Source organism: Vipera ursinii, assembly GCF_947247035.1.
Source record: "Vipera ursinii genome assembly, chromosome: 4".
In the NCBI taxonomy this organism is placed as follows: domain Eukaryota; kingdom Metazoa; phylum Chordata; class Lepidosauria; order Squamata; family Viperidae; genus Vipera; species Vipera ursinii.
Window position 1 is genome coordinate 64,936,055 of NC_139514.1, and position 14,283 is coordinate 64,950,337.

The following is a 14,283-nucleotide window of genomic DNA, read 5'->3' on the forward strand; positions in this document are numbered from 1 at the left end:
CCAGTTTCTTAAATAACCTTTTTATACTTAAAATTACCAACATTGAGTAAAATGAGTGTTTAATAAAACTTTAAACACATATTTGAATTACAGTTACTTAAGCAGGATTAAATAGGGGCACTTATTTCAGCTTTTCACCTGAACAATGTTGGCAACAAACTTGAGTGTACTTTGCTGTAAGACTGCAGCAAGCATTAATGAATTTTCGGTAGCTAGGGGTGCGCAGTTATTTATTTTGAAACATTTTGTTTCCAACTTCCTGTACAAATAGCTCTCTATGTTCACAATTTCTATTCACTTCTACTTTAGGATATTTCTCCTGTCATTAATAAAATGCTTAGTATGAATGAAATGCTTTAAAGCTAAATCCAAGTGAGACAGTGTTTATTAATTCTGCTTCTTAGATTTTTTCATGTTTCCTTGAATAATTTTAGAAAGGATTCTGATTTGTATCTGAAAACAAAACATGTTAATTAGTGGATTTTATGACAAGACTGTAATATCTTTTGTCTGAATCAAGTATACTTGATCAATCTAGGCCATAACCTCAAGTTCAGTGCAATGCTGTGTCCTTCATGAGTTGAAAGCTCCAATTAATGCAAAATGCAATTATTTATTTCTTGACTAAATGAGATCGTAATAATACATAGATCAATGGTAGACTCAAAACTATATCTGTTATAAAAAGGTCCAAATGTTAGCTTTAGCATTTAAAAATTTAGATAGCTAGGAATTAATATAATTTAGAAACCATATTCTGTCTTATTTTTCTTTTAGTTGGATTTTGAGGTCATGAAAAATGCTTCTTGATTGCACAATCATAAAAAGTACCGGTATGCTAAGTTCAAAATAATATTGGCCACAACTATACAAATTTTCAAGTGTCAATTCTCTTCTAAAAACCGCTGTGAAGATGTTGATAAGCATGTGGCATATCAAGCTTTATTTTCCAAAATTTCTACAAAACTAGTTGGGGTAGCTTTTTATTTTTATTATTATTTTTTTAATCCCATTTATATCCCGCCCTTCTCCGAAGACTCAGGGCGGCTTACAATCTGAAAAGCACAAACCAATGTGCTTAGCAATAGCCTTCATTCTATGTATATGCCTGCTTATTAGGGCTTTCGCCCCCGCCAAGCGGCATTATTACAAAGTCAGCTTATTGCCCCCAACAATCTGGGTCCTCATTTTTAGCTTAGCTTAAGTGAAAGTGTCACAGACAGAACTGATCATAAGTAAAAGGGCAACAATTCTACTGCAGACAGGTGCATCTGTGTAATTTATATGGTGGTTTATTATTCACGACAAATTATTGCTTCTTCAGGTTCTCTTAATATACTTGGTTTCTTCAGAAGCATTTCCTTGCAATATCCCACACATGATATTTGTTAAGATTTTTGCTTTTATTACAAGTTATTTCATCAGGACTTCCTAGTTAAAGCTTGCTTTCAGAAACCACGGTTGGGAAAATAAAAGTGACCTTGCACATTAGAACAGTGCTATTGAATATTCTGTATCTTCATAATAAGCTAATAAATATATAACAATCAGATACACCTTTGCTGAGAAAACTATTTGCCATCCATCTCCATTTTTATTCTGTAATTGTTTGAATTAGTTTCATTTATTAATGCTAGTTATTGTTAATTAGCATTATTAGGCCAATAGTGAAACTTTATGGTTTGGGATATTTAATTTAACTATTGCATTCTCTAAACCAAGAGAGCAACTCCCCCTGCTGGAAGGTCAGAGCATAATCATAATCCTTATGAAATGATTAATTGAAATTGAAATTTGGCATTGCCCAGAAAATCATTTGGAAATAACTCAATAGCTCAAACTACCAAGGGTCACCTAAATAATCTATATGAGATGTATGTGGTTTCCAACTGAACACTTATTTTCTGCTCACTAACACCTTAAACACTTTCAAAATTCTCAAAACAGTAAGATCCTTAAAAAGGTAAAGGTTCCCCCGCACATGCGTGCTAGTAGTTTCCGACTATAGGGGCCGGTGCTCATCTCCGTTTCAAACCCGAAGAGCCAGCGCTTGTCCGAGGACGTCTCCGTGGTCATGTGGCCGGCATGATTAGACGCCAAAGGCGCACGGAACGCTGTTACCTTCCCACTGGAGTGGTCCCTATTTTTCTACTTGCATTTTTACGTGCTTTCGAACTGCTAGGTTGGCAGAAGCTGGGACGAGTAACAGGCGCTCACTCTGTTACGCGGCACTCGGGATTCGACCCAGCAAACTGCTGACCTTCTGATTGACAAGCTCAGCGTCCTAACCCACTGAGCCACACCGCGTCCCTTAAAGATCCTTAAAAGTATTCAAATTATCTTACATATTCAAATAAAAGTTTTCAGAACAATAAGCACTAGTTATAAAATAGTGAGAATTTGAATTACATATTCTATAATCCAGTGGAAGCTTTATAAAATGTATCATTCTACTAAATTTAGGATATTTACTCCTTAAGTTAAACTGAGTGGCAAGCCTGGATTATACTGGGTGCTATAGGCATCTGACTTGTCGATTACAGATGTCTACAACAATAAAATTGCATTGCCTTTTTCATTAGTCAGGAACGCTATGCTTGTGCAGACTTTATTGCTGCTGATACTTGCACTCCACATGAGTCTTTATAGCAGCTAATATCACTACAGTATATTGTCAAAGAGAATTATTCAGAGTCTGCATAAATTGAGAGGCTGAAGGGGATTACCTAACACACATGTGTACTGAATTTCTGATTAGGGCTGCAAGGGTTTACTTTGGAATTTATTTCAGTTGGATAATCTCTTGGATTCAACCTTGGGTAATTAAGATGTCGGTCCTTGGCCTTGCACATGGCTTTTAATTAAATAGAAATAACTTAATATACCATTTCATAGTGCTTCACTATTCAGTATCATCCTTCCAGTTTAAAATGCACACATGCATTTTATAGCAGAACAACAAAAAAAAGATGGCTATTCCCTCATCATGCAGAGCTCTAAATCCTCTGGAGACTGCTTTCTTACATTCTTCTTGCAAGGAGCAACTGTACAGAGCCCTTGCAAGTGATCTCAAGCCCTCTCCTTGTCAGGAGAGGAATTACAAAAAAAAACCCAAACAAAAACAAAACAAAAATAGTCTACTTGCCAGCTCTTCATTCCATCAGTCATCAGTTTTCCTTTTAGTCGAGTTGTCCTCAATTCACCACATCCTTCCTGGTCCATCTTTTTGCTCAAACTTTGATCAAGTACTTTTAAAATGACATTCATCTACTTCCTCTTTTGATTATTTTCAGAAATTGCTTAATAGTTTTCAACTATTAAGAGCCTTTGGATCAACATGTTTTACAGCACAGGTTGAGTTTTCTTCAGTTTTTAGTGAAGGAAGTTTTAAATACAAGTTTAAGGATTTAAAAAATAGCAAAAGGATGATTAAAACTTTGATTTTGGAAAGTTGGAAACTAAGAACCCAGATGGATCTGAAATAAGACTTTGGAATTTTTTGTAAGAATCCTTCCCATGGGAAAGTGCTTTTGAACTCTCTTTAAAAAAATAGGATAAGACTTTGAAGGTTGGCTACTAGAAGGAAGCAGAAGAAACTAAAGGTTACAATTAAAGGAGAAGACGACTTAAATTTAACTCATTAATATAGAATGAAACAAAATATTTTAATACTGAACACTTTAAAGGACATTTTTAGCAATGGATCCAGAATTTAATTTTAAGAATGTTCATCTCTATAGATAGACTGTATATAAAAGATATTATGGAAGAGGAACAGGTTTTATCAAACAAGACTGAAACTGATTATGGTCTGGCTTTAAAAATAACAGGCTACAAGGATCAAATGGAAAAAGTTGCCACAATGAACATAGAAATAAAACTGGCTGATATCTTAATAATTAAAGAGAAAATACAAATATAGAGTGACCTGGATAATTTTCCACTATTGGATTTACAAAAGATACTTCTTTAAGGTTTGAAGAATTTTGTTAGACAGGACAAAGAAAAATGAAATCTAGTTCTAGGACATCATTTGGAGGGATTAAGGATTAAGATGGTTAGAAGTAAAAAGAAATAATATATACCATGTTTCCCCTAAAGGTTCAACCCTTAGTCCGGCAGCACCGAGTAGGCATGTAGGCTGGTGCTCAAGCAGTCCAAAGGCGGAGGTGTGGGCAGTTGCTTCCACCGGTGGCCATTGGTGAAGGGCCCTGGCAGGCTGACGGCGGGGCGGCACTTCAGATCTTGGCCAGCTTGCCCCATGCCAGGTTCGGCCTCCATCCACCATGTACCCTATCTGGTCTGCCAGTATGCTCTTGCTGCTGCATTGCTTCTCCACCCCATGCACAGGCCCTGCCCCATCCCTGCGTGCTTGCGGCCTACTGGTACTGGCAAAAAGTAAGCCCTCCTCGAAAGTAAAATGTAGTGCTTACTTCAGAGCCCAAAAGAAAGTAAGACCGGGTCTTACTTTCAGGGAAACACAGTAGTTATTTGATGGTTAAAATAGATACATTATCTGCGGTAACAGTTAATGAACTTTTTCCAATTAGGATTGAACAATCTTTAAAGATTTGTTTATAGATAAAAGATGGGATATGGGAAAAAGAGTTTGTCGTACTTTAAAAGAAGGTATTACTAAAATTATTGATGTGATGAAAAGAGAATATATGACTTTATACATTTTTTTTTACTATATTTCTTTCTTGCTTTCTTTTCTATATATATATTTATTCTTTTAACTTTGTTTTAGTTTATCTGTTTTAAGTATAATTTTAATAAATTATAAAAAGAAAAACAAATCCAAAGGGAATTAACAAAATTAATGGAATTTTATTTATATTTTTTAGTTGTAAGCTATCTGTTTACAAGAAAGCAGTCAGTTCATTTTACGAAAATACTTCAATTTTCCTGCAGGATCTGGAATTATCTGCAAAAGAAAAAAAAGTATTGCTATGAAAAGACAGTCTTTATATGCATGAATGATTGGTTTTGAAAACTCTATTAATCTTTAGCCTAAAATTATTGTCTTGCATTACATATTTAGAAAACATTATTTGCAGCTCTTTCTCATCACATTTTCAAAGAATTTTCAGATTGATTTAAAAACAGATACAGATATTCACATACTAATACACTACATTCTGTTGATCTTACATAAATTCTACTTTACTATAAAAAATGGAAGTCCCCTAATTAGAAATTTTGGCTCTTTGCTTTATTTAGTCCCTTCCAGCCTAACTATAAGTATCTGCAAGTATTACTTACAACCAGGGCTTTTTTTCTCACAGAACGCTCAGAACAGCGTTCCGGCACCTTTTTTTGAAAAAAAAAAATCTTTTGCACAAGCTGTACTACTACCTCTATTGGCTTTCGAAAGCCAATAGGAAATGCTGCTGAGTGCACCAAAAGACAGGGCTGGCAAATGTTGCACAGGCAAGTTGTCTGCAGCAAAGGCAAGTTGGCAGGAACTTTGCACCCCTCCCTGCTGTCCAACTACACCACCTCAACTAGGTGAGGACAAGGAGTGGGAGGTAGGTTCTGTGGAGTCCATGTGGACTCCTTCCTTGTGCTTACCCATGTCAGCCAGGCTGGTGGCCTACCCGGTGCTGGACCTGCGCCCCCGCTGCCACCTCGTCCTGCACACCTATGTGGCCACCCTGGAGCACCTGGCCCTCAACGCGATGCACACTTCCACTGTGTTTTGTTCCCTCACCTTTGTATAAATGCGTGACTGCTGATTCCCGAGTGCTGGGGGAAAAAAGAGGAATCCCTAACCTCGCATGGCTAAATGTCAATTTCGACCTTAGCATCCAGCCCACAGCTATGTCAAATGGCTGCGCTGTCAGGGTGTGGCCTTGGCACCCTCTCAGGGTCCATGATGGCAGCGGCTGCCATGAATTCCAACTAGGAGGCTGTTGCTATAGCAACAGTGCAGTGAAAAGGAGAGGGCTTGCAACTTCTGGTTGTAGTTATCCACGTTTCTGCACACTGAGATAATCGGCCACTTATACAAATATAGAGCCTATCATGCTTTTATATTTATATGGAACAGATACATTAACTGAAAATTTAGGGGAGAAAAAATTGTGGCCGATTATCTCAGTGTGCAGAAACGTGGATAACTACAACCAGAAGTTGCAAGCCCTCTCCTTTTCACTGCATGGGAATTCAGACCCAAGATGAACTTTTTGGTCAATCTCTGCTGGATCTTCCTAGGATAGGAAGGCTGAGAGGGAAATCCAGAATCTTCACAATGCCAGTATACAGGTAAGTGCACTTCTCGGCAATCTTTCCTCTTTTTGTGCTCCCAGGAAGCAATTTCACCAACTTTCTCTCAGTAAGTAGCAGAGTTGCAAACGGCACAGCACAACCAACGAGTATAAGCCAATTAAGAAATAAACATAAATAAAATTATATAAATAAAAGATTAACAAGGTGAGAGTTCTGGCACCTTTTTTTTAAAGAAAAAAAGCACTGCGTACAACATTATCTTTAAAAATAGCCACAGCCAATGCCAGTAAGGAGTTTTGTAAAAGTAAGAAATTATAACATAGGTTTTTTTTTAGATTTGAGGAAGATAGGCTGATACTGACAGAAAAAATGGCTGAAACACACTGGCCCAAATGTTTTCACAATCTATATATAACTCAAAAATCATTTTCTGTTGAAGTGCTATAGAATTTTAGAGAAAAGTTTGAATATTAATTCAATCTACAATATCAACTCTCAAGAAAATATTTATATAAGAGGTATACTTCCTTTTGAAATAGATTTTTCCAAAGAATTCAAACAATGAAAAATAAAGCATTAGAAATACAGGGAATAAATACAGTTTGCTCACTATGAATTTCTATCTTGACTGACTGAACTGAAAACTGCAATAATTTCTTGATATTGTAACCTTTGCATTTGGTGAAGGAATTACCGTACTTCTATTTGCTTCAGGCATACCTGAAAGTTCAGCATTTGAATAGATGTAAATAATTAGTAGTTCAGGTCTGACATAGGCCCTAAATGCCACTATGCCAAGCAAGATGGCAGGGTAATGAGATGTACTTAAAGTACATAAAATGTCACTGTGCAATAGCAGCAAACTTTCATTTTCATGCAGGGTAGAAAACTAGATAGTTAAATGGCACTAAAATTGCTGGCACACTGCTTTTGGCATATGGGTGACATTTTCTCATGTGACATTTTCTATTAAGACTGTGTGTGTTAATAGGTATTTTTCAAATGATAGTGCTTAAAGAATTCAACTTACTGTTTCACTGCCTGGTTTCCACCCAGCAGGACAAACTGAGAAAATAATGAAGACCAACGTTAACATGTTGGTTAAAATTTAAACAAACTTTTTTCTTCTTCTTCTTCTGTAGACTACTAAGGCCAAACACCTATTATAAAGATTAAAAAAGGTTTTCTGCAAATAAAAATTTGATTGTAAAGTCCCAATTCTAAGTACTAAGGCCTAGACTAGGCTGCGTTTTTCAGCTAACCCTTTGTATCTGGAACATATATGCGAGGATGTAGGCAGTACTAAGTAACAGTTTCATTTATTTCTTCATAAACCTGTTTAACATCAAGGGTGATATAAATAAACATGAAAGTCTAATTTTTGTTCTGCATATGTATACAAATCTTGTTTTTTTACTAGATGAATGTTTAACCAAATTCAAGTTTAGCTTCTGCATATTATGCTGTAATTCTTAAATCAATTACTTGTTTCTAGTACATATTTTTAACTTCAACATGTTGTTTGAATATTAGTAATATGTTTTATAAGCAGAAAGTACACTTTAGACAACAAAAGTAGGATATCTATAGCACTTTACAACATATTAATTTTCTCAATCAGTACAAAGTATCCCAAATTCTCTGGTGACATAGATCAGAAAGATTAAATAGTAGATACTTAAGTCATTCTGCTAATCAAATGTGAATAATCTTGATGAAGATGTGAAAAGGGTAGCACATTACACGTTTGATATAGATCCAATACCATCTGTGGCAGTATCTATCCAGTTATTATAGCAGAGTTTAATGGTATCAAAAGATAAAGGTTCCCCCGCACATGCGTGCTAGTCGTTTCCGACTGTAGGGGCCGGTGCTCATCTCCGTTTCAAAGCCGAAGAGCCAGTGTTTGTCCGAGGACATCTCCGTGGTCATGTGGCCGGCATGACTAGACACCAAAGGTGCACGGAATGCTGTTATGTTAATGGTATAGTTCTGGTTATTACAGATTTACAGTATGAATCTGAATAGGATTTTTAAAAACCTGAATAACGATATTAAGAAAGGGAACATCCACTGCTTTCCTTTTTTGTATAGTGATCGACTAATATACAGGAGAAAGATACTACAATTTCAGGATTATTCCAGCTTGGAGTTTTGAGGGAATAATGAACCATAGTCCAAGTGTTATAACTTTGTATTTAATTACTATTGCTACCAAAACATTTATTTATTAGACTTTTATCCCACTGTTATTACTTTATAAGTAACTCAAGGCAGCGAACATACATAATATTCTTTCTTCCTTCTATTTCTCCCATAACAATCCTGTTGAGGTAAGTTGGACTGAGAGAGACTGACCGGCCCAAAATCCAGCCAGTTTTCATTGTTAAAGACAGGATAGAATTCACAGTCCCTGGTTTCTAGGCCAAAACAACTGCACCAAACTGAATATAGAAGTACCTTCTCCATGTTTGTCAGTATATTGGAATGCTTGTACTAGACGAAGGCTTTCATCTACCGATCTGCCAACAGGAAGATCATTCATTGTTATTTGTCGAAGAGTTTTCTTGTCATCAATAATAAACAGACCTCTGTGAAAAGATTTTTAAAAATGAACAAGATAATTTTTCATTTTTGAAAATAGTGAAAGATGTATCTGCTACACCCTTTTTATACTGTATACTAGAACAAAATAGTTAAAAATAATTGAAAATTCTCTAAATGCTTTGTACTGTTTTTAATTTCATCATTATTTGAATACAAAGATTTTGGATAATTGAAATGATTTTAATAATTATTAACCTAATATTTAAGGGTTGCACCACTGTATTAGACATAAGATATAACAAATATTTGATTAAAAAAGTTGAAGCATTCCATATTTCTCTTATCACTGCTGCAATATATGTATTAAAAAACCCAGAACAGTTAATATTATACCTAAGAGCATGTCCTTGGTCCTCTAGATAAACTCCATAGTCTTTTGAAATCTGGTGTGTCAAATCAGAAAGAAGAGGTATCTTCACTGGTCCAAGCCCTCCTTGTTTTCGAGGTGTATTTATCCTATTACAATAAAAAGTAGCCAAATATTCAATTAAAGCATTATTTTATACTTTACACTAATCTTGTACAGATAATTAGTATCATAAACATGCTCCCAAAGCATATTTAATCACAAAAATTAGGATTACGTTCCAGTGCATAAAATTAAATGAAAAAATTCTTAATGGAAGAGTAAGGCAGCCCTGTGGTTCTCAAGCATATTGAGATAGCTCAATAATGTTACTTTAGTGACTCATACCTGCAATTAATTCAGATAAATTTAAAATTTAAAGATTATAATAAAATTTTCAGGCATCACATTTGTTTGAATTTTACAGGATTGTAAAATAATAATTTGTATAAGTAAAAAGATAGGAAAAGCACATACCATGCTAAATGAGTGAACTGTGAATCTACTGAACAAGCTACCACTTCAGCATCAATTGCTCTAAATTCTTCAATTCTGTCACTAAATGCTATTATTTCCGTTGGACACACAAATGTGCTAAAGAGAGATGAAAATTAGATATTTTAAAAACTGAAATAATAGTTTAAATGCTGTATTATTTTAAATGCTATATTGCTAATGCAAGGATATATTTTCCATAGTGTTTAAGAAAATTTCTTGAACTGTAATCTTATTATATTGGCTACCTAATATTCTATTCTGAACATTTCAGACAAGTACTATGCATGGGCATATACTTACAGTGCCAATGTAACTATGTATTTTATGACATTAAGATATTAACAAGCACTTATTTAGTAGCACAAATAAATCAATTTCACATTTTGAACTTTTTTCAATATAACTTAGTAAAATGCAGTTTTACAGTTGCAGTAAGTAAAAATGTTTGTGTATATTCTAACATCTGTATCACAGATTTATATCTTCCATTTATTATTAACTGTGCTTAAGACAACCAGCAATAATAAAATAAAGTCTTCAAAGCTGGCTGTTTTCTGTACTGTATATCCTTTCTCCCATTTTAATGTTTTCAACATGGGGGAAAAAAACCTCTAAATTCCTTTCATCTATTTTTTTGTCTACGCATGGAAATATCTATGAAATATTTCTGCTCAGCAAACATGATTTTGCAAAAACACATATGTACTAACACATTTGCTTACAAATCAAGAGGATAGAAGAAGAAAATAAGGTATTTTCCTTCAAAATCTGCTAATTTCAGTTCTTTAAACTCTCCATTGATGACAGCTGTTCCCTCCCAGTCAGGTGCTGGTTTAGAAACTAAAACAACAGCAACAAACAAAAGATGTAAACATTTAAATGAACATTTTGATTTTATTTCAAATAAATAGTAATAAATAGTGGTATCACTCAAAATGAATGGGTAATATTTTCATTCTAGTAAATGAAGAAAAATGTAATTTTGTTTCAAAAACTGAGTATTTAGTAGTCAAATTATTAAACATTAACTTTTGCATTTATTTTTTATTGCAGCAACATAGTCTTAGGAATTGTTAAACTACTAAAATCCATTAATTTTTAAAACTGATATATGTAGAAATACCACCCCAAATATTTAAGGATTGAATTAGTGCTTTTATTGTTGGGAATTATGGCTAAACTTTGTTCTGTGAGGCATTATTTGAAATGTATAAAATAAAGTTAAATTATTTTTAAATCAGTTTATTTTTTTAAATAGCATAGTAAAATATGTAAATGTAGTTGCTTATTAAAACTACTACAGACATTTATTATAAAGCACTGAGTGTCTTTAATAGCTGGCAATATTTAAAGTCTAAAATAAAATAAAAGATATTTGTGTATTAAGGCTGTGGGTGTTGCCTTTCTGTTAAGGCAATGAGTAGAAATGGATTATGTTTTCTAGTACATTGTATGCTAGGAAAAGGTAAATGTTTATATTCGTAGTGATAAAATATGCTGACATAAATTTCTGCAAAATATTATTCTTCATGATTCAGTGTACTGTAGTTATCTCTCTATAAAATAGATTATACATACACATATGTATAGATTAGATACATTTACTATACACACAGAGTATGTAAAATTACACAGAAGCAAGTACCTAATGCCACTGAAACTAAACTAAATTCAGACTGAGATCATAACCAAAATTCAGGTTAGAAAAGAAAGATTAAGTTCTTAACTGAGCAATTTTATACATATCTACTTTTTATACTGATCTGTATACTCTCAGTATATCTCTCAATATATAATACTGTATATAATATTGTAAGTTAGAAACACAACTGAAGCTGTTATTGGAACATCCTTGTACTAGAACATATGTGCGGTATGGATATTTTAAAATGTCTGATATTTCAAAATTATTTCCCAAGAAATAATTTTGGATTATTTGTAATGGATTAATAATAAATTTTAGTCTATTAAAAACAGCAGTCTAAAACCTTTGCTTATAATGCACCCAAAATATAAGGGGGAAAAAGCAGCTTTGCAAATAATTCTAATAAAACTTACAAAGAAAATCCAGTAGGCGTATGTGAGAACGAAAGAATAGTTTTGCCTGTCATGCCATTTAATTTATTATGAACTGCTAGTATAATTCATCTTTAGAATGTCCCAAGAAACTATAAATTTTTAGAAACGTATTAAGTGTAGTAATATTTTTCTACCATTTCAGGCTCTTTCTATGACTCATTACACCAGTAGTTTTTCCTGACGTGTCCTTTGTCGGAAGCTGTATTTAGCAGATATTTGGAACAACAAACAGTATTAGTGATTGCTGTTCAATTTAACCCATTTCTTCTCTGCTCATAGCAGCCTGGGAAAAGTTCACATTTAAATCCTTTTTTGAGTTTTTGAAGAAAGCCTTTTCATTATCTCCATGCTGTTGTTATTAAGGCGTCATACTATACGGGTGAGCAAGAAAAGAGACTTGGTGTGACAACTCTTTCCCTGGCATCACAATACACATCTCTTAAGCTCTACCATGGGCCTTTGTGTTACCAATGCAATACAACACAGCTTTCTCCATGGTAATAGTACTCCAGATGTGTCGGACTTCCCAAGGCCTCCCACCCTAACTGCAAACCACTCTTGGAGCCTGGCTGAGGAAGACCAGATGCTCTTAAGGGACAGGCGCTGTGCGAGAAAGATGGCCTTTCAAGCAGGGTCTCTGCAGACCAAACGGCTGCAACGACAGGAAGCCCAGCTTGCAATTAGGAAAGGTACGGCTAAGGCGACGGGGAGAAGACGGGGCCTTCGGGTCTTTCTGTCACTCCAGGACTGAAAAGACAAGGCAGAGGCTGGCTCGGGCAGCTCCGCCTCGCCCCGTCCCCTTCTCCCGGCCGCAGGGCACGGCGGCCTTTTTTTTTTTTTTGGTGCACCTACTCTTGGCCTTGCTGAGGTGGAGTGAGTGGTCTTTGACGGGCACCCGCGATGCCTCGCCAGGATACACCTCGCCCCCAGCGTAGTAATGGCACTTCTCGTCGCCGAAGCCGAAGCTCTGAGCAGCCTCAGCGGCCCCCGCCTGCTCGGACATCGTAGCCGCCAACGTCAGCAAAACCATGCAGCAGACTGCTAACGGTTCTGCCACGGGTTTCAACCGCCGGCGCCTCCCGCTCATTCTCGCCGCCTCCTGGCTTTCGCCCGGCGGCCCGCGCGCCAGCCTGCCGACTGCCATAGCCCACGGATCAGCCGCACGTCTCGCTGGCCCAGCTGGCAGAGCGCGACAGGGACAGGGACAGGCAGGCAGGCCAGGCCCGGAGGAGGAAGAACCAACCAACCGAGCTGCTTTCTGGGGCGGGGCCGACGGCCGTCCCACTCTGGGAGACGCGCAAGCACGGCAACGGCCGCGCTTCCTCCCTTCGCTTCGCAGGGACGCGCAGCTGGCCGTGGCTGTTTTTTTTTTTTTTTGGAGACGGCGGGGAGATGTTGGTTGTTGATCGGCCTTGCCCGTTCTCTTAAAGTCCTTGTTCAGGAGCTTAAAGCCTGTTCTGTTTAACACTACATGGTGCGAATCCCGTGCCTTTGAATAGATCTAAATGCTGATAGATCAGCGCTGTTGATTACATGTCATCAAGTCAGTGTCGACTCTTAGAACCGCATAGATAGATTTTCTCCGTGGCGACCTAACGCTAAGCTAAATGTAATTAAATAAATAAATAAATAAATAAATAAATAAATAAATAAATAAATAAATAAATAAATAAATAAATAAATAAATAAATAAATAAATAAATAAATAAATAAATAAGCTGGTCCTGTAGATCTTCCAACGGTGCACCTGAATCCATACGCTTTCCTACTGGTTGCCCTTCTCTTTCCTTCCAGTGTCAGCACTATAGTTGAAGAATTACTACATTTGTGATGTTTTTGCACGTTTAAACTTTCTAAACTATGATTTATGATCTATGACCTATCACTTTGTTGTTTGTACACTGAGAGCTTATGGACTGGAGACAGATTTCTTGTGTGTCCAATCACACTTGGCCAATAAAGAATATTCTATTCTATTCTATTCTATTCTATTCTATTCTATTCTATTCTATTCTATTCTATTCTATTCTATTCTATTCTATTCTATTCTATTCTATTCTATTCTATTCTGTGGGGAAAGACATTTGTCAAGTCTAACATAATGGCTATTTTAAGGGAAGATGAGCAGAACTAATGTGATATAATGCCACAAATTTCCAATTTCACAGGTAGTCCAGGTTACTGTGATCAACAGTATCAAAAGTTGCTGAGAGCACAAAAATGACAAAAACAAAAAAAACCCCACAAACCCACTGGAAACTTCAGCTAGTGCAAAATGAAGTAGCCTGAGTTCTTACTGGGTAGTCTTGTTCTTGGATGTCCTCTGCTGTGGGAACTGTACTAACTATTGTATGACTTTGATGCATTACTAGGTTCCTGTGATCACCTATAAAACTCTACATGGCTCACAGCTTGATTGTTTATGACTTCTTATCCCAGACAGTTTGCCTACTTTTCTCAGTGAGTAGAGAATTGCCTATTGAGGGGAAGGGAGGGAAGAATTTGATAAAGTAGATCACAGC

At 36.0% G+C, this 14,283-nt stretch overlaps 1 protein-coding gene across 2 annotated transcripts; it reads right to left on the reverse strand.

The window, feature by feature from the left end:
* Positions 1-4,810: 4,810 nt before the first annotated feature.
* PRDX4 (peroxiredoxin 4) lies at positions 4,811-12,982 on the reverse strand. 2 transcript variants are annotated; one of them, XR_014492480.1, is made up of 7 exons: positions 12,614-12,982; positions 10,405-10,522; positions 9,662-9,778; positions 9,172-9,294; positions 8,692-8,822; positions 7,262-7,391; positions 4,811-4,927 (listed from the first exon to the last, which is right to left on the reverse strand). XR_014492480.1 is itself a non-coding variant. In XM_083362286.1 (7 exons), the coding sequence occupies exons 1-7, from the start codon at positions 12,903-12,905 to the stop codon at positions 4,877-4,879; spliced, it is 867 nt and encodes a 288-aa protein (XP_083218412.1). In that variant the 5' UTR covers positions 12,906-12,981; the 3' UTR covers positions 4,811-4,876. The 2 variants fall into 2 exon arrangements, 1 of the variants encoding a protein (XP_083218412.1); XM_083362286.1 differs by having other exon boundaries at positions 7,262-7,296; positions 12,614-12,981.
* Positions 12,983-14,283: the final 1,301 nt, after the last annotated feature.